At 32.9% G+C, this 26,215-nt stretch overlaps 2 protein-coding genes and 3 long non-coding RNA genes across 8 annotated transcripts; 2 read left to right on the top strand and 3 right to left on the bottom strand.

Annotated features, from left to right (window-relative positions):
• Positions 1-2,927: 2,927 nt before the first annotated feature.
• Positions 2,928-3,587, top strand: LOC127905107 (uncharacterized). The gene is made up of 2 exons (XR_008058806.1): positions 2,928-3,129; positions 3,308-3,587. It is a non-coding gene; the product is annotated as an uncharacterized LOC127905107 (long non-coding RNA).
• A 918-nt stretch (positions 3,588-4,505) lies between these two features.
• LOC112326884 (uncharacterized) lies at positions 4,506-5,996 on the bottom strand. The gene is made up of 2 exons (XR_002980876.2): positions 5,806-5,996; positions 4,506-5,458 (listed from the first exon to the last, which is right to left on the bottom strand). It is a non-coding gene; the product is annotated as an uncharacterized LOC112326884 (long non-coding RNA).
• A 1,298-nt stretch (positions 5,997-7,294) lies between these two features.
• Positions 7,295-9,959, top strand: LOC18096930 (vacuolar protein sorting-associated protein 55 homolog). Of its 2 annotated transcripts, none has more exons than XM_006385546.3 (5): positions 7,295-7,460; positions 7,670-7,808; positions 7,919-7,958; positions 9,360-9,444; positions 9,559-9,959. In XM_006385546.3, exons 2-5 carry the CDS (start codon positions 7,710-7,712, stop codon positions 9,749-9,751), a joined length of 417 nt encoding a protein of 138 aa, XP_006385608.1. In that variant the 5' UTR covers positions 7,295-7,460; positions 7,670-7,709; the 3' UTR covers positions 9,752-9,959. The 2 variants fall into 2 exon arrangements, with proteins under 2 accessions (XP_006385608.1, XP_024452622.1); XM_024596854.2 differs by having other exon boundaries at positions 7,301-7,453.
• Positions 9,960-14,643: 4,684 nt separating this feature from the next.
• LOC18096929 (uncharacterized) lies at positions 14,644-17,767 on the bottom strand. Its single transcript, XM_024597871.2, has one exon. It carries the CDS (start codon positions 17,647-17,649, stop codon positions 14,863-14,865), a length of 2,787 nt encoding a protein of 928 aa, XP_024453639.2. The 5' UTR covers positions 17,650-17,767; the 3' UTR covers positions 14,644-14,862.
• Positions 17,768-22,727: 4,960 nt separating this feature from the next.
• On the bottom strand, positions 22,728-25,245 carry LOC112326877 (uncharacterized). Of its 3 annotated transcripts, none has more exons than XR_002980869.2 (5): positions 24,914-25,245; positions 24,685-24,814; positions 24,211-24,326; positions 24,041-24,123; positions 22,728-23,091 (listed from the first exon to the last, which is right to left on the bottom strand). It is a non-coding gene; the product is annotated as an uncharacterized LOC112326877 (long non-coding RNA). The 3 variants fall into 3 exon arrangements; XR_002980871.2 differs by having other exon boundaries at positions 24,211-24,321; XR_002980870.2 differs by lacking the exon at positions 24,211-24,326 and having other exon boundaries at positions 24,914-25,242.
• Positions 25,246-26,215: the final 970 nt, after the last annotated feature.

Below are 26,215 nucleotides of genomic sequence, written 5' to 3'. Positions count from 1 at the left end.
CCTGCAAATCACTATATCGTATAAATATAGTTTTCTCAAAACGAAACTTTTTTTTTTTTTTTAGATTTTATTTTGTACCCCTGCAGTGACTAGGAAATAAGGAACAGGATAACCTATGGTGCTCCTGCAAGCAGAATAATATTCCTTGTTGAAGTAAAAAAAAGAAAGGTATGAAATCAAGCATTAATCTGGCATTATTCGTTGAATAAAGTCCGATCTTGTAGCCTCCGAGAGAGATCTCAGGATTGCCTACCGACAGAATACATTGTCAAGGATCTAAGGCAGTGTTTGGATGGCATACATTAATTAATAATGCAGCACAATATTTCATAGACGCCTCCCTTCTTTCTTTCTTTTTCTTTTTTTCAAAAGAAAAAAAAAACATAATGGGCGACCACGATAGCACCGCCCCACTCTCATCTCACGTGCTCCCTCGCTACTAATTTGTAGCCAGGCTTTTGTTTTTTTGTAGAATTATAGAACAAGTTCATTTGTACAGAGATGGAAAGGGGAAACGAGAAGGAGAAAGGCATGTAGAGAGAAAAGTACATTTTATTTGTAGTTAAACAACTAGCCGAGTAATCGCGTGCTTTGTTGTAAGTTAGATAATTTTTTATTATAAAAAAATAATGTTGAATAAAAAATCTAATGTTGAAAGATTAAAAAAAAGCCTAAAAATATAATGTCAATCCATGTTAAATTATTAAACATATGACCTGAGTTATTTGTCCAAAACTCAAGCCTGTCTGGATCAATCTGTCAAATTCACGAGTCTATTATGAGATCAAGATAACTCAATAGCAAGTAAAACAAAGAAAATAAAAAAATCCAATTTCTTAAAAAAAATATCGTTAGCTTATAAAACCCGTGACTCAAGTCATTTGACTAGAAACATCAAATATGAAAAAACCACGAAGCTCAATTTTTAACAAATCAAATATTGAAGGTTGATATTAAAAAAATCCAACCATACAAAAGGATCCAAAAGAAGAAAGAGTGATAAAAAGCCAAGAAAAATGGCACGAGCCCACTTGAGTTAATCCCTCAAATCCCGTGGGCTAGGTTATGTGATTGAGATAACTTGATAGAAAAAAAAAACATGTAACCTATTTGGTAAAAAAATCAATGTTGAGTAATGAGATCATAAAAGAAAATAAGTAAAAAAAAACAACAACATCAACTCGTGTTAGCTCATAAAACCCATGACCCAATCTATTTTATCAGAAGCATCAAATCTAGAAAAATCATGAAGCCTAATTTTTAATAAATCAAATGTCAAAAGATGAAATTGAAAAAAAATCAATTATACAAAATAATTCAAAAGAAAAAATAGAAATTAAAAAAATAAGGATCAAATTTGAAAAAAAAAAGAGGATGAATAATTTTGTATTGAATGGTTAAATTGAAAAATAAATCAATTCCACAAAAGAATTAAAAGAAGAAACCACCAAAAAAATAAGGATTAAATAAAAAAATAACAAATGATTTTTTTTTCAAAGAATAAAATTAAAAACAATTGAAAGAGGCAAGAAAGAAAAACGAAATAAAAAGAATCATGACCAAAATTAAAAAAAACAAAAAATGATAAGTTTAGATTGAAGTATGTAATTGAAAAACAAAAATCTTACCACAGGACCAAGGATAAAAATTACAAATCAGAAAAATGAGGACTGATACTCAAATACTAGCAACTAAGAGGACTTCTCTGGAATTTTAAATGGCCAGCATGAATTTAAAAAAAAAAAAGAGAAAAGGGAATCGAAAGAAAACGTTATGAGCGACAATTCATCAATAACCAACTTACATGCTCTAACTCTAGAGGAATAAAGCCACATAGAATCTAATAACATGGTAGAATAAAGTTTCTCACCACCGAAATGAGCAATACATGCTGCCTGAAAGCAGCGAAGCAACTAATACGTGCATGAGTTAACAAATGTTTCTTTTTTAATTTTATTTATCAAATTATCACATTGCCTCTAGAATCAAGTAATTACTATGAATTTTTTTTTTATAAAATTATACAAATACCTAAAAGTTATGCTTTAAAAATTTTGATTTTAAGAGCAATTAGATCATTTTACTGCGCTTGCAAAAGTAAAAAACCAAAAATGACTATAGATCATAGTTAAGTGTTTTTATTTTTAAGGGCATTCAAATAATTTCGTGCAAAAAATCAGAAAAAAATTAAGTTACCCCTTAACAAATATAAAATGACAAATATACCCTGTAAAAATACTATTTCACCTCTCAAAACTACTTCCTCCGATTTTTTTTTTGTCAAATGCAAAGGTGTAAATTCAGTGTTCTAGTCGACGGTGAATCACATTACAGTACTTTTGCCACACCGCAAAGTTTTTTTTTGTTTTTCAATCAATGGTAATTAAATTGTCAGGTTTGAATGCATTAATTGTCAAAATCAGGAAGAAAAAAAAGAGGCAATTATGTTGGCCTTGGAGTGTGTTCGGCAGTGTGGTTGCTTTTTAAATAGCTTTTCGTGCCAAAATGCATGTCAATGATATTTTTTTATTTTTTAAAAATTATTTTTGACATCAGCACATCAAAATGATTTGAAAACACTAAAAACATATTAATTTGAAGTTAATAAAAAAATAAAAAAAATTTAAATTTTATTAAAAACGCTTTTAAAACGCAGAAACAAACAGGTCTTTAGTGCCCGTTTGCCATCAATTGAAAATAGAACCACACTGGTTCTACTAGGAGCATCCGATTTTTGGAACTTCCGTTACCAAACAATTTCAGACCACAGTATTGTTCCAATCGTTAGAAACCAAAAGTTTTTTTTTTTTTTTAATCTAAAAATAATCAACAGTTCAATTTCCTTGGCCTTAAGACATTTAGCCCCCCCTATATCGTTATTGTTATTATTATTTTCATATGGCATATTTATGGATGATAAGGATTGCCATATATTTCTGCTCTTATTTTCTATAATTCCTGTCGTGGTCCCACTGGTTTGGACGGTTGTCTTGGTTTCTTGGATCTGTTCCATCAATTTCCAAGTCATATCCATACATTTAAAGCTTTAGACTCTCACGGCTATCCACGATGTAAAGAGCAACTTGATTTATTTCTATGGAGCAGATATCTCCACTTTGCATTTGGTTGGTAAGCAATCTAGTCTTGGGTCATCTTCCCAGTCTTTCTTGAGAGATGCAGTTGCCTGCTCCATCTACAGTAACTTGCATCCAAACAGGAGCCCAACTCGCTGCCCAGCATCCTTGTAAAAAATCACATGTTGAATTGAATTGCTGCCATTAATGTTCCATTTTTTTCTTGCTTTCAGGGATGGTGCCATGATGTCTTTAAAACAAGAATAGGAGTGGGGAAATTGATGCAGTCGGCCTAAGATAATAGGTGATTTTGAGCCATTAGATGTGAGTTTGCTATAATTATACAAAGATCTGTCTCAAACAGATTACGCGGATGCCCTAACAAATATATTTATAGACTAGTGAGATAGATTAAGGCCTAGAAAGATCTAGTCATGCTAGATCAAAATAACAGTTCAAATAGGTCATGACTTTTAATTTGATTGTTGAATCGCATTCAAATATTTACAGGAATTTCTGGAGGCTGTTTTCTTTATAGTAATCACTACGTTGCGACGTAAATCATTGAATCTTTAGATTTCAAAAATTTTTGGGAGACCCTTTATTTTGGTTGTTTTTGTTTTTGTTTTACTTTTTATTTTTTGATTTCCTGCTTATCTTGGATTTTATGCTTCTTCCCTTTATAATTTTGAATTTTTGTTTTTATTTCTTAGTTGAGGCAAACTTTGTAATTTCTGGGCTATTTAAACCTCCTAGTAAAACAAACTTCATTATTATTATTATTTTTAAAAAGAATAAATTTATGAATTTAAAGCTCACACCTCAACTCCTTTTATCCATTTAAAATATTTTGTGTTCTTTTACTTTTACTATCTTTAGCTTCCGTATACATAGAAATGCAGTCCGATTATTAGAACTTAACAAAGTCAATATCCAACTCTAATTGGAAGCCGTAACTTGCAGTGCCACTTCTCTCATGAGAAAGAGCAAAACATGAAATCTCTTGCTAGTGGATCAATTGCAAAAGCTCTGGAAATGTAGTTACACTTCTGAAGGCAAAAACGCCAACAGCACTAGCTACATTTCAGATTATAAACGAAAATTCCTATGCCAATACAGAAGTTTTAAGTTTCCGACAATTGGCAACAATCAAGAGACAGAAGAAATTGTATAGCTAGGTCACCCCCCAATCTCTAAAGCCTGACTCATCCATGGAACTCAAAGAGGTTCTCCAGAACTCACAAAAGCTTTACCTTCTTCTATCATGTTTTCTTTCATCAAAAAACGCCATCCCCTACACTAACTTTCACTCACTACCAGAAAGAGTGTTATTTGCAACGAACTTACCAACATAAAATTTGGTTACTAGCCTATTATGAACTGAAAATTTCAAGGGCAGTCAGTAGTGGGCACGCCCTGAAAATTCTCATCTGAAAAAGTCCGGAATCAAACTAAAATTGAAAAAAAATAAAAATTACCGAACAATAATCAAAGGAAAACATTGCAGCTAGTTTGCTGTTGGTAATGACAATATTCTTATAGTGTTTCCATCCATCAAACATCTTATACAAGTTTGATTCAACGCACGAGCTAGGAGAACTTCCCAGATGTTAGCCAGGATTTGACCGTTTTGGCTCATAAGTGAGGACATGGCAGCCCAGCTCATAAGTGTTTTGAAATGAAATCCCAGAAAGTTGCAACTTGAGAAAGGGAACAGGCCAAGTTCAATAAGTCACTGGATGAAGTGCAATTGTGAAACAAAGATCATCAAATTACGAGCTCACCAGGCTTCAACTCATGGCGTTCTTTATAAAATTTTCTCTTATGCCATCATTGGACTTTAATCTGCTCGACTCTGCCTTTTTTTCTCGTTCTCCCTTAGCTCAACGAACAGTCAACCACGGAACAAAGAGAAAACACATGGCATGCTGGTGCAGAAAGCAAGATACACTGCAAACTACACAGCTACAAGCTCTGGTAAGGTGCCACTTCAGAAAGAATTTAAAGATCCCTTCATTAATTTCGTAACCCATGTTTTTTTGGCCACTGCTATGTAAACATAACAAGGCCAACTGGATTGATTTTAAGTTCCACAATGCAGAGTTTTGGTAACTTGAGTTTGCTCACATCAGGGAATCCTCTTATAATTTATCTGTCCCATTTTACATTCACAGGGTCTTTTGTTACCCAAAAGCCCGTTTTCTCAAAAGATATTTTGTTCGGAATTGTACTCTGCATACCCCATTGTTGGTAGCAATGAAAAGAGGGCAATTAGGACGCAGTTTGCATGAGAAAGGAAATAACACAGCTTTTGTACCTTGCCCATTCCCACAGCACTTTTGATTCATCCTTTACTAGCTTGGGATGCCGATCTACTCCTCAACCTATATGATTTGAATTAATCATCACTATAAAATTAAGATCATTAAATGCTTGCATTTTTATCAGGTATAGAAACCACTGAATAGGAGAGCTCCAATACAAATGAAAAATGCTATGAAATTCAATAGAAGGGATTGGTCTCAAAATGTTCGAGTGCAGGACAGAAATTGGTGAATTTACGAAACAAATACTTTCAAATGCTCTCATTAAGACGAGGATAGAGGAAACCAATCACCAGACCAACCAACTAAAGGAGGTCAACTCATGATCGAATACTGTTTTGCTTGCAATATCAATCCATAGGGAAAGATCCACAATCATAGACATGATCAGATTCAGAGATTAATACCTTTTTCCATAAAACAGGGTCGTTCTGGACGAGAGCAGATGATCTCGTAATCGAGAGGCCACCACCAAAGGTTCACAATTTGCATTTCCTCTCTTTGACATCAAGGCACTTTCCTCGAATAAGTAATTCCGGGTTAGGCTGTTGAACTCGAATCATAAAATAATTCTTATTTCATCTGTTGTTGGAAAAGTATCAAAATATAAAAAAATATTAAATAAATTTATGATTTGAAATTTATTATATGTTAACTCGAGTTGATTCAAATATTTTTTTTATTTTTTAAATTAATTTTTTTAACTTTATTCTTTAACATTTAATTAATTGAAAATTTAACTTTATATTTTTTTATTTACTTTATATAAAGTTATCACGGTCTCATAATTTAGATCACAAGTTTTTCGGATTAATCAGGTTGGCCTGATTTTTTTATTTGATTTTTAAAAAAAATTTCATAATTTAATATTGGGTTGATTAAGAAATTTGACTTTATAATTTTTTTTATTTTCTTTCTATATAGTTATCCCGGTCTCATGATCCGGGTTTGCCAAGTTAACCTAAGTTGACTCGAGGTATTTTTTTAATTTATTTTTTTTCAATTTAATATTTAAATATTGGGTTAATTAAGAATTGTGCTTCATGTTTTTTCTTATTTGATCTTTATGAGGTTATTACGGTTTCATGATCCAAGTCGCAGGTTAACCTGATTGCTCAAGTTTTTTTTGTCCTTGTTTATTTTTTAATTTTATTTATCAATATTGAGTTGATTAAAATTAGGTATCATAATTTATTTCGGTTTGTTTTTTTATGAGGTTATTCTAATCTTATGACTCGGGTTACGAGTTTGGTTGGTTAACTTAGAAGGTTTTTTGTATTCTTTTTTTAATTGATTTTTTTTTCTAATTTCAACTTTCAATACTGAGTTGATTGAGAATTAAGCTTCATAATTTGTTTTAATTTTTTATATATATAATTATCTTAGTCTCATAATTAAGGTTTAGCAAGTTAACTTTGGTTGACTAAACTTATTTTTCCAATTGATTTTTTTAATTTTTTTTTTTTAATATTGGGTTGATTGAAAAGTGAGTTTAATGAATTTTTTTATTTGCTTTTTACAGAGTTATTATGGTCTCATGGCTTAGGTTGAAGATTTGACAGGTTAATAGGAATTGATCCGAGTAAATCTAGGTAGATTCAATATGTTGCCGTTTTTATATTTTTAAAAAGATATTGTATTGATTTTTTTTAGTCAAATTATATTTTTATCTGTTATTTAGATTGTTTTTTGGACTTGTAAAATTAACTATATCATATTATATTAATTTTTATATAATTTTTATTTTTTAGAAAATATAGTAACCTGAATATTTGTTTAATATTAAATAAAAATTTGATGAGACCCGTAGGTAACGCGACTATCATGCAGTAAACTACCACACCAACAACAAACATACGAGTACCCTAATTAGTTTTTAATTAACATTCTCAATAATATTTATAATAATAACAATAACAACAACAATAATAATAAATTCAATAACTGCAAGGCTGAAACCCATACACACCCAAAAAGGGGAGGCCATAGGGTGTCGTTTAGATTCCTTGTAAGCTCTTACTGCTTCGTCTGTCGGAGAATAATTTTAGAACCCCGGTAAACAGTACGTAAATCTCTCTTCTTAATTTTAGTTTTAGTTTAAATCTAGTTTCTCTCCCTGATCCCTCTCTAATTTTAAACTACCCTCTCTTTCTCTCCTTTCCTCTCTTTGTTTGTGATAGATTGTAATTTAAATCGGTTAAATAACAAGTTTTTGTACTGTTTTAAGCTTGAATTATTGATGGGTTTTTTCCTATTTCTGCACGAATGAAGTTTCAACAGGATTTGTTTCCACGGATGATTAGGTGAGGCCATGGCGGACTTACCGGGCTATATGCGTGCCTGTTTGCATACTGGCAAGCTTGCTTTCCTGGCCATTTTGGTTTCTGGAGGAATTGTGTTGCAAATTTTGGTTTGTGCTCTTTTCTTTTATAATCTCCTTTAAATTTTGTTATTGTTTAATGAGTATTTTTGTGGCCAAGTCAATCGTAATTTTCTTGCTTGTCATGTTTGGTGTTGCAGGCATGTGCCTTGTACAATAATTGGTGGCCGATGCTAACCGGTAAGACTAAGTGACTGCGAGTTTCTGTCTAAGATGATTGTATTTTGTTATTTTTGTTGATGATTATGATTGTCTTCGCATTTTGTAACTTTGGATTTTGATTTCTTACCCAACTTTTTTTTTTGGTGTCATGGGCTCATGTCTGCATAATCTAGTTGTTGAAAGTTAGAAATATACCATGTTCCTGAAAATGCAAGGTTCATATTTACAGGAATCCCTTAATTTCCACGCACACTATCATTTTCATATTGTACTCATGCGCGGAATCCTAAAAGATAGTCTAAAGCTTCTTTCTTTGGTTCTAAAGTATTCTACTCACGTGTAAGGAGATAAATTGTGATTGAAAACATGGCCTCTGATCAATTGCATGCCCTCTATCATGCATGTTGTGCAAGAATTTGTATCAGCTGAAGTTATGATTCTGGATGGACTAGTTATCTAAATCTGAATTTGCTTAAGCATCCACTCTATTATCATGAGGTTTTTCCTTACAATTTCTAGTTGTGTCGACCAGCTAACTGAACCTATCCCTATTGTGCCATGCCTTTGTTACAAAACCCTAGCTCGTCAAAACCCTTTCCAAATACTCACAACTCTTCACAATTGGCAAATTGGCGTGCTGACACTTTAGCAATTCTGACCATTATCATCTACTACATTCCTGGAGACGTAACCCTGCCTGATACTATTAGCACAAGTTCATTTTGTTCCAAGTGACCTGTAATACTGGATACCTTTTTCTGCGCTCTTATATTAGTTCTAAACTTCTATTCCAGAACTAAAGTTGATATTTATGCATGTTAGAGGTTCTGGTGATTCTATCTGCTTGTCATTGTTGCTTTCCTTGTAAATGAAAGCAAAGTATGCTATTTTCTTGTACCTTGCTTAACATTACTTTCTTGCTCAAGAACGAATATCATCAACCTGTTATATGACCTCATTTAACCTCCCTAAATTATATGCACATGGAACTGACAAGAGCATGCACACACTTTAATGCTTGCTTGCATGATTTTTATTTAGTTTTAAATTTTGCTTGTGTAGGTTCATACACTAGTCTCGGGAAAGTTATACTTCATATTACTATCTAGGAATAAGATTTGGCATACTTCTTTATTGCTGGATTATGGTGTGTGGTGTCGATTGGTTTGAATTTGTACATATAATTATCATGTGATTTTGACTACTGAACATGCCAGAGTCTTTTGGTTCTGCCTCTTTAATTGAATTTGTTGTTAGGTTTTTTTCCATTTCTAATAGATGGTGCTTTGTATTCCTCCTGAATAATTTTGCATGCAGATAAATTTGATGCTTGAGGAAATGAGAGTGGCCTTTATTTGTTATTAATAGTATCTAAAATTGAAATTAGCCATGATGATGACAACTCATTTTCTCTTACAGTAATAATGTATGTGCCTCTTCCAATGCCCTTGCTGTTCTTTGTGGGCTCCGATAGCTCCACGCTTCTTACAGAATCTGATAGTGGGTAAGACTCTTTAACATTTAAATGATTCCAGGTCAGGATTTGAATTTTTGTCAGCTTAAAAATGAGTGCTAAAGCAGTTATTAATGCCATGCATCATGGTTACTGATGAAACAGTTGGGTCAACGCAACGAAGTTCCTGACTGGAGCTTCAGTAATTGGAAGCATTGCAATACCAGTTATCTTAAAGCATGCTGGTGTTATTGGCTGGGGAGCTCTAGCAATGGAGCTTTCATCATTCTTTGTTTTTGTGATTGCCATAATGTGTTACATAGGCACGAGTGATGAAGCTGATTACAGCATGCTCTAAGATACGGCCATTTGATTCATGTGTAAAAGTGTTGATTCTAGTGCTTTCCAGGACTTTTCTTTCTTGTCACAGCGAGACTCACCTTGTTATACGTTACTGTTTAGCAAACACGGTGTTCTAATTGAATGATATTTTCTGTACATGATGAGTGTCTTTACTGTGTAAGCACAATATTTAAATTTTTTCATGAGAAGCCAGTTTTTTTTTACCCTTTTATGAAATCATTCTGCTTGTGAGAGAGGGAATTGATTGTGCTGTTTCCTTTGGTTGAATTCTCATGTATTTGCATATTTCAAAGCGGAATGTCATCTAATTGAAACTGGCAATATTCGTGCTCCGTGCAAAGAAATGCTGTGAATGTGCGTTTTGGAATGGTCAGGATTCAGGGATGGACGGACGTGTTTGCTGCTGTCATCAAGCACCGCACCCCGACCCGCAAATCTCTTACCCCGTAGGCTCCCAAGCAAAATCCATGATTTTATCATTGCTGCTCTCAAACTCCAAAGATTAAATCGAAATGTCTCGCTCTTTGACATAGAAAAACTCAAACCAATAGCAAGTGTTTTTCTTTGTTACTATTTTCAACTTCAATGGCAAGATATTAACACTCGAGAGATTCCTGTCTCTTAACTCTTGCGTGCTAGGAATCTGAACGACTGACACCTATAAATTGCTGATATAAGCATTGATCATGTCAACAAGTAATTTTTTTTAAAAAAAAACGCTAAAAGACATTATGAAATAACTTAATTATTCTTAAAAACAAAGAAAAATGTTAGACTTTCTTAAAAGATTTTTTCATCCTTTCAATTTTTAAGCTCAATTAATGGCTTAATTACTCTTAAAATATAAAGATAAATCTTAAATTTACATTCAAAGGTTTTTTGTCTTTTCATTATGTTTTTTTTTTATTATAATCTTGTTCATTAGGGGTTATTTTGTAATTTTAAAAAATACAAATATTATTAAAAAAAATGCATATCATCACATGGGTGACCCCTGCATCCTTGAGCGGTAAGTGCAAAGTCATCCGGTAACCAAACTCCGCCTTACACGATGTCGTTTGAATCATCTAAGCGGCCTCTCCATGATGTGGTGGCGCGTGTGGCCAATAGACCTCTGGTTTTGCGTATATCAAGTCTTACAAAGAAAGTTTGTGTATATCAAGTTTTATTTTCTTATAATAAAGAATCTTGTTTAAATAAAAATAACCTTCCAACTCTGAAAACTATCCAATAAAATCTTTCTTCAAAGAGTCCTCATCAAAGAAAGAATCTTATTATAATAAGGAATGTGTCTGCGAATAGAATGATTATGAGTTCTCATCTTTCGTAAACACTGTTGTTCATATAAATATGATGTCTATATGGGTTTCTATGAATACAACTAGGGATTGCTTCGCTCATATGGTTCAAGTTTTTGTATTTTATGCTAATGAACATTTCGCTTGACTTGTATCCATGATTGAGTTCTTTATCCTAAATTAAATGGCCCCCAATCCTATGTCGTGGAATGAAAAGTTGTTACCCATACCTCCAGCCATCAAACAGACTAATCTACTTTGATACAAATTGAAACAATGTATACTAAACTGTAGAGAAAAAAACTAAGTTTCTCAAGCATAAGATTATTGCCTTTAAACATAGAAAAAACTTTGATAGTTTAATAAAAAAAAATTCATAAATTCTCTTCTTAAAATAGCCTAAAAGGATGTTTAGATACAAGAAAAATACCCTAAATAGTGAAATCCTTATTAAATTAAAAGTTTTATTTTAAATAACAATAAGAATAAAAAAACAACTAGAGAAATAGAGAAAATTCTGAAATTTCTAATTTTAACTTGAAAATGAAAACAACTAGCAAGCTAGCTACTCCTGTTTATATAGAAATTTAGAACGGGATCTAGAAATATTTAAATCTGATTCAATAATATAATAAAAAACTATGCTTGTTTTTAATAATTAAGAAAGATAATTATATAATCATCTAGGTGGTGGCCAGGTAAGAGTTTGGGACTAAGAGGTTTGGTCCTTTTGTGGTCTCAGGTTCGATCCCTGTAGTTGCTCATATGATGATCACTGGAGGCTTACATGGTTGTTAACTTCAGGGCCCGTGGGATTAGTCGAGATACACGCAAGCTGGCCCGGATACCGACGTTAAACTAAAAAATAATAATTATATAAGATAGTGAAAATAGTGCCGCCGATGTCAGTAGTCACTGAATCTTTGCACATGGAGAGGTGTACCATATATTAATTAGTTATAAATCCAATTGACATAAATTAATTAATCTAAATGAATTTCTACACTGTTTATCAAAAAAACAAAAAAAATTAAGAAAAATAAAATGTCAGAGATTCCATTTTCAGCAGAAGAGCAAAGACTTGGAACTTTCCAAGCAAATCCAAGTCTACTCTACGCGAGTGATATGTCGTTGAGGTTTGTTATAACAAGACAAATGGAGTTGACCATGGAGGTCTTGCGACCCGCTGCAAAGTGCACGAATAACGTGTTGTCTAGAACAGACAATCACTTTATTAAGAGCCTGATTTTTACGCTAGGTCCTTTTTATAAAAAAAAATATATATTTTACTGAAAAATATTCTCTAAAATTTTCATATATGTTTTTAAAAAATATTTTTTATATATTTATTGCTATAAAATATTATATATTAATAAAAAAAAATTATAATTAATCTTCAAACTTAATTTACTTACTAAAAAACATTTTCAACTTATAAAATTTTATAAAATAATTTACAGAAAATAATTATTTTACAGTATAATTTAACAATTTCAACTATAATTTTTATTTCTTTATCACCTTACGACCATCTTTTTTATCATTATCATCATTTTAATACCACTTTATTTATTTATTTATTTATTTTTATCATTTCCACTACTATATTTATCTCATTTCATTATTATTATTATTATCATCTCAAACCCTTCACCTTTTTATTATTATTATTATTATTTTTTTAGTTTAACATGGGTGTCTGGGCCAGCTTGCGCACACCTCGACTAATCCCACGGGCCCTAAAGTTAACGACCATGTAAGCCTCCAGTAGTTATCATATGAGCAACCACATGGCTCGAACTTAAGACCACAGAGGGAGCAAACATCTTTGTCCCAAGCTCTTACTACTGGACCACCACCTAGATTATTATTTTTTATTATTATTATTATTATCGTCTGGTGTGGAATTTGGTGATGAATGCAGAAATCGACGTATTGGCTCAGAGTAATACGTGGTCTTTGGTTTATTTTGATCAGTCAATGAATATTGTTTGCTGCAAGTGGTTGTTCAAATATCAAACAGAAAGCTAATGATTCTATTTAGCATTTTAAGGCTTTGTTTGGTAGCCAAAAGGTATAATCACAAAAAAAAAAAAAAAAAAACATTTTGACTTTGATGAGACTTTCAGTGATCTGGCAACCACTGCTTGAATGGTACCTATTGAAATTTCCTAGGCTGAATGTTTATAAGGTGTTGCTTAATGGTTTTCTTCATATTGATGTTTCCATGGCGCAACCCATAATTTTTTTTTATCCTTAATTTCCTTTTCATGTGTGCAAGATAGACAAATGAAATATTAAAATGGTAAATGGTGTAACTCAATTAATTAAGTTCTAAATTTATTTTTAAAAATTACCAATTCGAGTCTTATAAATCTCAGATGTACTAAAGATTTATATAGTCGTTAACTTTAGAACCTATGAGTTAGTCGAAATACACGCAAGCTGACTCGAATATTTATATTAATAATAATAAAAAAAAGATACACACATACATGAGAAGGAAATTAAGTTTCTTGGATTTATAAAAAAAATTTGCCGGACTTAACTGAACTAAGCCAAATTGATTTGGTTTGAATTAAATTTTAGTTTAGTCTGGTTTATATTTTTCAAAATTAGTGTAACCCCGTTCGGTTGTTTTTCAGAGGCGAAACCGAATCAAACTACGATCTTTTATTTGTTGGACTATGAAAGCCTGAATTTGTACGGATTAACGAGGGCACAGATACATAAGAGGCCAGTTGTATCTGTCATCCAAATAAGATCTCCCTGCTTTGAAGAACCAATGAGTAACTGAAGCTCATGAAGAGCTATGCTTCAAAAATCAATCGATCCTGATGAAGATAAATCAGAGCTGAGTCCTTGCAGGTCTTGGATATTTCCAACACGGTCTTGTCACATAAATGTCTCTCTGTCTCGTGAGTACAGAAAGAAGAGCAGGAAATGTCGATGCAAACCCAAGTATACGGCAAGAATAGAGAGTGTGAGCGAGAGCGAAAACAAACTAGTCTCTCCGCATGTACAACCCATTATTCCTAGTGCAAGCTTGAAATTGCACGCTGTTGTTTAGCCTTGCAATGTTTGTATCTATGCCTGTTTTAAAATTTGCTGATATCCAGGTTAAAAACCTTAAAATCTACACACGCGCGCGCGCATATAATGGCTACATGATTTATCCACAATGAACAGCGTTTTCAATCAAATAATCAACTTGCTAAGACGTTTTCCAATTTCGTAATAGAGCAAAGTCTTTCTACCAACGGAGTAAACACTTGACATCTATCTTTTAAGTGCAAGAACAATGATGAAAATGGCCGAAATCGTATGATGCTTCTCGGTATTTCATCACAAATCTGAACAAAGACTCATGTTTAATGGAGTTGAAGCTGTTAAAACGTACCTTCATTTACTAGAAACAGGGAGCTACAAGGCTTCAACTTTCTAGAGTAAATAAAAAGCCGGTGCATCTTGAATTGCTGGAGCATATAAATTGTCTTCCTATCTACTTGTAATTGCGAATGAAGATATGATCATGCAGGGTAGTCTTTGCAAGCAAGAGATATAAAGTCAGGATTTGGAATCGGCAGCATTCACAACAGAAACTTTTTCGCTTTCACAGATGTATATATAAAAGGTAGAAAGACTTTTTTGCGCACAGCACCGAAATTACATGTAAAATCACACATGAAGATTTATTAGTCATTTTATAATAGCAGGGGTCCTAATATTTTAGCCCAATCACAAACGGCGAGGAGAGGGGAGAGTGTGGTGATAAAAATCACATGCAGGCAAAAGTTTGAACCACAAATTATGCATCACTAGCCACTGGTACTTTCTCATATCCTTCTAGCTCCTTGAATCTTTTTGGCATGAAACAACGACCACCGAAGCGCTGCTGCAGGTAGATGATAGCAGCAAAAAGAAGGCCCACTAGAGGAATAATGACATCCCAGGCAGTGGAATAATAATCTCCACCTGGGTCGGCATACATGTATGATCCATCAAAATCTTCAACATAGTAGTTAGCCCTGTATAGATCGTATGCATGTGGGAGCAAGCGCACAAATGTGGTTCCTATGTAGAAGAAACGAGAGAGGGCATTTTCTGTGGAGTTATGGAAAATGTTGAGGAGGATTTGAGGGAAGAGAAAACCATCGAGTACCAAACCACCATAAGATCTTAAATCCACCCAAAGGGAACTCTGATAAGTGCTGCTGTAAGCGTACTCCATGCCCTCACCAACCTTGTTGTTCCTCCAATTCACATACAAAGCAATTAAACCTCCAGATATATATAGTGGCAAAGACAAATAGAGTGTCTTCTTCTCAGCAGCCAAGAACGCCTTTCGCTTCCCATCAGCGAATCGTGCAGACCATACAAGCTGCAGAAGTCGGAATTGCAGCAGAAAAGATACCATCGTGATTACCCTTACAATTACCTCATTCGCTTCCACCCATCCACCACTCCTTCGAAGGAATGTTGTGCGACTTTCCTTTGGCACAAACAAAGCTTCAAAATTCAGCATTAGAGGGATCATGTGCCCGAGAGTAAGGACTAGAAGCATGAGGAGTGAGATGAAAGGGAAAACAGCGGGATGCTTTTTCACATACGAGATCTGGTATCCCACAAAGACACAAACGAGAGTATTAGAGATCAAAGACATGATGATCTCCAGATCCATCCTCCATATTGACTCCCTCGAATGCTGACTGTAAAATGAAGCTGCGGAAAAAGAAAGAGGCTCGAAGTACAGAGGATCGGATTTTTTCCGAGTGTTTTCAATGGTTCCCTGGATATAATCATTTGAATCTACTGGAGGGAACTGGACATTTATAAGAATCTTACAGTCCATTGAATCATTGTCTGATGTCCGATTGTTTGAGTCAAGATATCTGCAGCCCACCATACAAAGTTTTCCTGTTTCAGCATCATAAATTCCTTCAGAAAAGACTTGAACATAAGTAGACTCATTCAGCTGGAAGCTCATGCCGTAGCTGATGTTCAGTGGGATGCTGTGGTTGGTTTTTCCTTTAACCGGAGAGTAAGCAGCCCTCAAGCTTGATGAAATCACAAAGTCGTTACGTCGAGAAATTTGATCACCCACAGCGATGGGCTGAGAGTAGCCCCATCCTATTCTTCTTCTCTTGGAGTCCCTGACCACCATATTGAACTTCATGTCATTCGAATTTGCATCTGGATGCCGCTTTCCTTTGTTCTTTCTAGGCTGCTTCTCTGAGCATGACTTTCTTGCTTTATCAACAACAGTGTACTGGTACTTCGACCCGGGGATCCCAGCTACAAAATTTTCATGACTTCGAAACATGATCGTATTGAAGTAACCCGGATCATTCTCACGTTTGTTACTCCAAATATGCCCCATCATACCACTAGTATTTCTGATTGACCAAACGGCAGGGAATCTGAAACTCAACCTCACTGAACAATCCTCAATATGAGATTTATTGAACGAGTTGGCTGAATTCAAGATTCGACAGCCAACAACACATAGCTGATTCTTATTCACATCCCATGATCCTTCCGCTACCAATGTTGTGTTTGGAGTGAAGGGGTGGTAATAATCACCATAGCGACTGTTGTGGAATTCTATCAGGAATCTCAATCTTCGTTTATCTTCTAAACATTGAATTAATTTCAAGGACATGATTTGGGGTAAATGTCCAACACCCTCACCAAAAGGATTGCAACTACTTGTGGACTTGCAACCACTTGAATACTCCAGTTTAAAAAAAGTATGCCAACGAGAGAATGCATTGCAAATACGTGTACTCAGCTTTAAGCTTAGTGACAAATTCTTTGGAACAACAATCCCCCCAGTACAGACATGATCGAGTGCTTTTCCAACCTCAGTGAACTCGTAATTATTTTGAGGGATCATCAACAAGGAGATTGGATTAAAATATCCTGAATCACCAGCAGTGCTCGAGCTTTCCAATATTCCCCTCACCAAACTACTGATGGTGCTTGATTTTCTAACTTCATCAAGCTTGAGTAGAGCGGCAAGAACAACATGTTTACCCTCCTCTGAGTAAGTAGAACCAGAGCCCACCATGCAAAGCTTGCCGGTAGATATTGACCAGAACCCTTTTACTTCAAAACTCAAAGCACCCCTCGGAGATCTGTCGTCGGACACGTAAAACTCCATATCCGAGGTTCTCAGGATCAAACTCGCCTCAACCTTAAAGACATCATCAACATCAGTACTATAGACACTGTGGGTATGAATGAATAGCTCTCTCCTGTTACTCGTTGGATAATGGTAACGAGATGAGTTTGGATGATTCAATATGTCTTCCCCACCAAGAAAGTACCCACCTTGCTCTGCAGCAAAAGGGATGGTGGTGATTTCGGGAACATCATTGGGAGTTGATTCAGGGACAATAGAGGCACAGTGTTTGTTGTAATTAGGGATGTCAATTTTGGAGCAAGAGACCATGGGGGTGTAGAAGGTGGTCGAAAGGACCAAGAACATTGCAACGTGAAGCCATGATAGATAACACCATGTGCTTGGAGAGGAATTAGAGGTCATCATCTGATATTTCTTGGATAATGAGGATGGTAAGGCTGGTTTGAACATCTGGTGGAATGAAGCAGCGGATATATACTAGACTAGAGGTAGAAGTCATCCGGCAAAGTTTTCTTGCTTTCAACAGCCACTCAGGACTGGAAACCTCATCTTGACTTGCAATAGTCTGAGTCCACGCCAATGGAGAACATTACATCACATGTCATTTACTACTGGGACCTGATTAAGACAAGTGCGAGCTCAGAGTGTCTTTTGGGATGAAAGACTTGTGCACAAGACTTGGAAATTTCCCACCAGCCACCCTATGTCATAAAAGTCTATTTTTGCACAGGAACAGAAGACTTTGAATTTTCAGCAGCGAAGACTAAAAAACTGAACACGCAGTAAAAGAGAAGAAGACAGAGAACCAACCGAAGCAGCTGCTCTGTGCATTCATCATTAATTCTATCTCTCCACAAATTTCAAGCCCGAAATGCAAGGTTAGGAGAAAAGTTAGTCTGGATCACTTTCGACATTGATTATACTGTATTTTCCAGGTGCAGATCAATAGCCAATATCGATGCTCAATGAAACTAGAGAGAAGGGTCATTGCGAAAGGGAGCTCATAATCTCTAGTGCGAGCTTGAATTGACACTCTGTTTACATTAGTTTTGTTTTTTTTTTTTTATTTTTATCTAAACAAGCTCTTAAAAAACGTTTAATTCCATGTTAAAACTATAGTTTCCTAATCACTAATGGATTACATAATTTATCATCTCTCAAGTCTGAGCAACAATTTCAATCAAGTAATCAACTTGCTAAAAACCCTTTCAATTTTCTTTTTTCTTTTTTTTACTTTTTTTGTCTACAACATATCTTTCAATCTCAAAAAAAAAAAAAATTAAGTCGTAATTCAAAAATCATTTGTCATAAAAACTTGCGACAAAAAAAAAAGTGAAGTTAAAAACATGTTTAACAAAGAATGACTTCAAATCATTTATTAAGTATAAATTAGAATAAATAAGTTGAAGATTAAACTTTATGACTAAGTTTTATAACAAACTTTCGCTTTAAATCACAAACTATTTCTATCGAAACATATTTATGACAATTCTTTCAAAAGTTGAAAAACAGCTTGAATATATTTTCAAAAGTCATATCAAATGAAGTTTTAGTCACCCTAAACTACCTTTACTTTATAATTTCGTTCATTCATTGATTACACAATCCATGCAATGTGAAGAACAATTTCAACAAAACAATCAACTTGCTAACACATGTTTCAATTTTTTATTTTTTTACAGCTTCAAATTAAGCAAAAGGTATTATTAGAATCGGATATATAGCTAGAAGGCTTCAACTTTCAAGAGTAAAAGGCTTGTGCAATTTGAATAGCAAGAACATGTATACTAAAGAAATATTTTTGACATTAATATATCAAAATAATCTCAAAACACCCAAAAAATATTAATTTAAAATAAAAAAAAATTAAATATTTTTAAAAACATTTTTAAAATACAAAAACAAAATATTCCTCATCTCCATAATTTATGCTAAGCTCTAGCTCTACAAACGACCGCAAACCAACAGCAAAATGATAGTGGCCACATCACATGCTTCATGAGAAAAAAGATTTATGTTGTATACTTGTCAGCAGATGCGAACGACAGCCTGAACATTAGAAGATTTATCCACACTGCTACCATTCCAACTCCAGTGGCAAATGAGTAAAAAAACTATACTAAACCACCAAAATAACAAAACTTAAAAAACACAATAATGTATAACAAAAATTCAAGGGGCATTTAAAAAATTAAAAAACATATATTTTTGGGCCAAAACTAAAATTAAAAAAACCATAGAAAATGAAAAAGGAAAGTAGAAAAACTAAAAAATATTATAATTTCTCGTGAATTTAAAATTGACTATGGGATTTTTTCTTGTTTTACACTTTAATTATTTTCTATTGAGTTTTTTTTTCTTTTCTTAACAAGTTCTTAGAAATTGTTGATATTTAATTTGGGCATAAAAAGTTATAATTGAAAAAAAAAACATTTAAAGATAAAATAAAATAAAAATTTTGTAGTGCTATGGATTGCCACGATTATTTATCATATTTTGTAATAGACATGTGATACAATATTGAGAGTTGGGATTTCTTGCGTTTGCTCATGAGTCATTTCATAAGCCATGACTTCAATTATGTCGCAACTAAAACTAAAATTAACTTAGGCATGGTTCAGTCGGCGTTCTTGAAAAATTTAAATTTTTTTTTTATTAAAATTTAATATGATTTGTACGTTTTAGATCGTTTTGATGTGCTGATGTCAAAAATAATTTTTAAAAAATTAAAAAATATCATTTGCATGCATTTTGGCACGAAAAGTTATTTGAAAAGCACCCGCAACCACACTGTCAAACACGCTCTAAGTCGTTAATGTGGTTAGTGTGGTTGTACTTGATTTTTAAAGTATTTTTTATTTAAAAATATATTAAAATAATATTTTTTTATTTTTTAAAAATAATTCTTTTGATACCAGTGCATTAAAAAAATATTAATTTAAAATAAAATATTAAAAATATTAAATTTTTAAAAAAATATTTTTAAAATACAAAAACAAATTTTCATGTATCAAATACTCATTTATAATACACAGTCGAGATGATTATGCTATAAAACCTGCACAACAGAATTATGACTCTACTTTTTGATCTTTAAGGTTTGACTATTAAGATCATTACCTAAAATATTAGAACGCATATATAAAAATGAAAAAGAAAATTAAATTAAGAAATAAAAAATCTAATAATTTAGTTACAAATATTTTCCCCTAACAAATATTTAATATTAGTTTAGAAAATACCACTATAAAAAATCAGCATCTAATGAACATCTTTTCGTCAATAATAATTGAGAATTATTTTTCTTCTTATGATTAATTGCGTGTGAGAAAATGTGGCTTTAGACAAGTCTTTTTAAATAAATGTGGGTTTGTTAACGTCACTATTTTTTCTTCATTTCTTATTACATTCGAACCTTTTAATTTCCTTTTTTACTATATTTTTCACGAGTAGTATTTTTAAATATTAGTAAATAAATTATTTCTTTTTTTAATTTTATGATAAATTTCAATTGGTTTTTAATTCAGATTTCATATTTTATATATGTGTTTTTTTCAGATAATAATTTTATTGGTCAATGAACAAATTTTTTATTCGTGTCTCGTGATATAAAAGAGTTGGATGGAAGGGTAAAAACATTAACAGAATATATTATAGAGGGGTAAACTTCATAAAAAAAACTTGCACAATGAAAAAATCAATGAAAAATAAGAATACAAATGGCCTCTGGCCTAGTTTTTAGAAAAGAAGAGCATAAACCTAAGTAATAATAAAATAAAAAATTATTTAGTCTTAAGAGTTGTTCATACTTTACTAACATTTTCCCTTTCTTTTACCACTTGATAATTCATTAAAATGAAATGAAGAAAGATATATATTTATAAAATGATAAAAATATACTTGGTTGCAGAGGCACAGTAAAGAGAAAATAAATATATTTATAGGTTTAAAATGATTTTTCAAAATATAAAAAATAATTTTGGACCAACAATCTATTCTTTTTAATGATGACAAATCTTAATATTTTCACTAAGTATATATTAATCAATTACGCCAAGCCATTAACCAAACCATAGTAATTAAACTCGGACTGACCCGGCAGATCGACTCGGGACTCGGTCGATCTAGTGGCTGAACCGGTCTAGATAATGCAAAAGACTGGGGTAAGCAAAAACCCGACAAACTCAATGGACCCATCAGGTTGACCCGTGACCCAAGTGACTCGGCAAAACCCAGTTAAGACCCAAGTTTTTTTTTTGTGCAAGTATGTTTTTTCTCCTAGCTAGAGACTCTTTATATATATATATATATGTTGGTTATTAACTCTTTTTAAAGTTTATTATATAAATACTAGAAGAATGTTTTATTTTTTAAATGTGAGATTTAAAGCCTTTTAGTATATATACTCTATGTTCACAAAAAAAAAATTATTTTTTCAATGGGGGATTTGAAGCCCTTTAGCATATATATTTTATCTTCACAAGAAAAAAATTATGTTTTTTCAATGTGAAATAAAAAAAAATTTAGTTTAAATACTTTAACTTAAAAGAATAACATACTAACATAGTATTTTTTTTAATGCGGGATACAAAATCTTTTGAAATAATTTTTTAAACTTCATTATTTATAACATGTACAGTCTATATTCACATGTATTGTTTCTTAATTTTTTTATATGAAATATTAAAATTTAATTTTTTTTTAATTTTTCCGGGTTGATTCGAGATAATCCGGATTAACTCGGATCAACCTGTATAACTCAAGACCCGGCTTCTTCTTGGCCAATCAATCCTAACTATGATGCAAACAATGGACGTCCAACCCTAGCAAGTTAAAAATTAACTATATATATATATAAACCCAACTTCCTCCTTGGCTCTTTCCCTGCTCATGTATGTGCTCTTAAGGCACCCTCTACTTACAACATCTCCCACCCTTTACCTTACAAATTCCACACCCCAGCACTTAATTTATCATTCAAAGAATATGATAGGGATAGATCAAGATTACAGTGAGTGATCAATGGTCACACTACTGTTCAAAAATAAGAACAAAAACCCTGGCGGCACTGGTTATTCATACACAAAATATTGGACATATATAGTTATTTTGCGAGCTGAGGACAATATGATTTCCCAGAACGCTCATTGCACAAGGCATGAGCTAATATATCAAATTAAATCCATGAACATAAATTTCTCAAAAGCAAGCAGGCTATAAGTTAGATAACCATGTGCTTTTCAATCTTTCAAAACCCAACTGTATGTTATATAGAAATGCATCAAAATAATATTTTTTATTTTATAAAAATTATTTTTGACATCAGCACATTAAAATAATCTGAAAACATTAAAAAAAAAAAATTTAGCAAGAAAAAAAATAAAATTTAAGAGAATGCAGTTTCAATCGCGTTCCCAAACAGACTCTCAGCTCCCTACCTAGCAAAAACACAATTTATAAAAACAAAAACAATAGTTGAAGCTAATATTTCATATAATCACATAAAAAAAAGCAAACAGCACCCAATAGAATCACCTAATTTTTATAGTGGATAAATTTATAATTAAAAAAATTAATCTCAACATCAAAATAATCTGTTACAATAAAGAATATCAAGTCATTTTCAAATTAATTAAATTACATAGTTAAACATCTAACAAATTAACTCGTTGATGGGCCTTCATCATCAGAACCACGAGTATATTGTCATAGTGCATGATAAACACGGTCATCCTCTTTTACTGCATTGTCCAAACGTTGAGCCTCCTCAACCTCGTCAAGTGAAGAACGGTACAATGAGAACCAAGTATTGAAAACACCATGCACAGCATCGTCGGTAGCATCATGAATTGCGGTCGCAGCTCTTCGACCCTCATGTATTAAAAAATTCACCTAATATATTAGAAAAGATTATATTATCGTTTTTAAGATATAAATAAGAATTTTATTACATGCTAAAAAACAATTATCCATATATATCAATCTATTATATCTTGGTGCACGAGACTCATAATTATTCGGATTACGTGCGGCTAACACGAAGTGTCATATGAACGTCTCGTAACATGCTCCTATGTTGGTGTTATGAATTGTCATGTTATGTTCATGTATCAAGGCATAGAAAGATTTAACTCCTTAAACGGATACAGCTCTGTAAATATGTGATCTCTTTTCGCATACCACAAATAACATATTGTGTATAAATCACCAACGAATCATCTTTCTCTTTACCTCGATGATTAGTAGTATGCAAGATATCAAGTGTGTCAACATCATCATGTATGTGTCAACATCATCAGAAAAGAAAATGAAATTATCTTGATTTTAATTGATCTGGTCGCACATATATTACATTCATGATCTATAAGTTGAGCATCTACTGCAAGGTTGTCAAAAACGCATTTTTGACACGACACGGAAAGTATAGTATAAACTCGGATCGTAAAAACAGATCGTAAAATTATAAAATCACAAGAAAAGTTTTTTACATTGAAATAATAAAGAGTGGAATTATAAAACATGGTTCAGCACTTGACAGTATATAATAAAGTGAAGCAATTAAATATGCAAAATATGCAATCCATCATGAGAGGAGCATGCGTCCAAGTTCTTTTTATTGTCAAATCTTAAAACTGAAATTCTCAAACAAAGTGGAAGATTAAGGACAATATCTCAGACAATATTTAAGCTTAAAAACTAAATTTTAATCACAGCTAAACCCGACTTCATCACTTATCTAGGTTCAATTATACTGGTCACTGCCAATTATATAAGTAAAGATTTGTTATTTGCTAACAAAATCTCCCAATAGTTTTAAATTCCAGGATCAAGTTTCTCTTACTGAGCTTTCAAGTGAGCTTCCCTCTCTTCCAAATATGCAAGTTATAATCAAAGTAATTCTAACTCAATGATGGATAACTCAACCTGCAAATAAAAATACAATGTGGTGATTAGGACCATATAAACCTCAAAATAATTGATAAGCATGCTAGAAAAGGTTGTTCCATAAACCTTTTCCTGACCAATGGCGCTAGAACCCATGACAGCCTCTATAGGTTAAACAAATTCAGCATGAATGCAGCACTTCTTAGTTTTCTTCCAGATCAAAAACGACCATTTAAGCTATTCTAAATCAGAAAAAGAAAAAAAAATCAATACAAATTTCACCAGTCATTCTCAACAAAGGATCAAACTCAAGCAATTAAAAGTAATTATCTAATTTGTGGAAATTTTTCCTTTGATTTGCGAAATACGAACCCCTGTTCATCATTCCCAATTCAAGAATCGACAGCAATATTCTAATCAACAAAGGATCAAACTCAAGCAATTAAAAGTAATTATCTATGATTGATTGAACGAACTCAGCATTTCTTCAGTTGTGGTTTGGATTGATTCAGATGCACAGAACATGTGAAGAATAGGAGACATGATCTAACAACAAAAATAAAGCGGGATTGAAAACCAAAATTGAAGAAAAAAACATACTTTGGACTGAAAATCAAACCAAATGCAGTGTGTGGACTGTGGACCATGATCATGAGGTTTACTGGAGGAAGAGGGCAGCAGATTTGGCATGATTTAATTTGCAAACCCAAAAACCCTTCCTTTCTTTCACCTGCAACCAAATTAAACCAAACCAAAAAGAATTGAAATCGAACCAGAATATCAAGGACAGCAACAGCAACAAAAAATCACAAATTAAAACAACACTTACTCTTTCCAGTAGCCGAGCACAGATTTCTGTACTGGGATTCCTATGAGCTAAGATGGTAGAGAGAAGGGCAAGATGTTGGGTCATGCTCTTGCTGTAAGTAACCATTGCTAAGGGGATGATTTTTTGAGAGAAAGAAAGAGAGTGGAGACGTTGCTGGTGTTAGCCTGCTTCTGCTATGGTTGAGTCGAGATTTGAGAATCAGAGAATGTGAGATTTGGGGAGAGGGGAATTTTTGTAAGACGGGATGAAGAGGAGAGGACTGAGAAGAGTCAGTCAATGGGTTTTGTTAATTTTGTCAAACTCGAGTTTATTGAGTTCATCGATTTTAACTGAGTTTGTTAGTTTTGAAGTTTTTTACCCGATTTTATATGGTATATCTATATTAACTCATAAAACCATATAATTTTACGAATCAATTTACAAGTTTGACAACCATAACCTATTATACGTGCAACCATTATTTGTGCGTCAGAGTGGGAATTATTGATCCAGCTATGCTAGTTTAGGAAATAAATTTTCCCACCGTGGGAAAATACTCTATATATTGGACATTGTCTTGTTATGTTATTGGTGTGAATGAATGAATTAATAAGGTCATGTAGCAATTAAACTGTATGTGACTAATAAGGCTTCTTTTTGTTTATACATCACCATTACTCCGTCCATTGCTTGCATGAATATGATTTTATTGAATAAACTAACTATTTTGTTTTAATTATTAAAATTTATGTTCAGACCAGCTTGTGCATATCTCGACTAATGTTACGGTCCTGAAGTTAACAACAATGCAAGTCTCCAGTGACCTTGAAATTTATAAGACTCGAACTGGTGATCTCTAAAGAGTAAATCTAGAGTCTGAACAGTTAAGGTATACCTCTCACGGTTAAGGTATACCTCTCAGGAACCAACCATTCTTAATTGCGTGGCAGGGCATCCTCCTACAGCTAATCAGACAAAAACAGTAAAAATAGCAGATCAAAAACTGATCAAGTGCAGTGTTAGCACAAGATTTGATTATTTGTAAGGAGGGAGGCATTCCAGTCATGTACTCGTGATGAAGTCCAGTGAAGTAGCTTAAAAAAAAAAACCAAGTAACTAGCCCATGGGCGTCAAAAAGTAGCTTCGGTTCCTTTTGTCCACTCTTGTGCGCTGTTTGAATTTCTTGTGGCGGTATTATCATTTATTTTTACATTTTAAAAGTATTTTTAAAATAAAACCATCCTGTTTAATATTAAAATATTTCTTTTAAAAAAACTGTCTTACTTTTAATTTGGCAAACTGATCCAGATGCCTTAATTTTAT

Source organism: Populus trichocarpa, chromosome 3 (genome assembly GCF_000002775.5).
Source record: "Populus trichocarpa isolate Nisqually-1 chromosome 3, P.trichocarpa_v4.1, whole genome shotgun sequence".
Lineage (NCBI taxonomy): Eukaryota > Viridiplantae > Streptophyta > Magnoliopsida > Malpighiales > Salicaceae > Populus > Populus trichocarpa.
The sequence above is the reverse complement of the archived record's forward strand: the minus strand, read 5'-3'. Positions and strand labels throughout refer to the sequence as shown.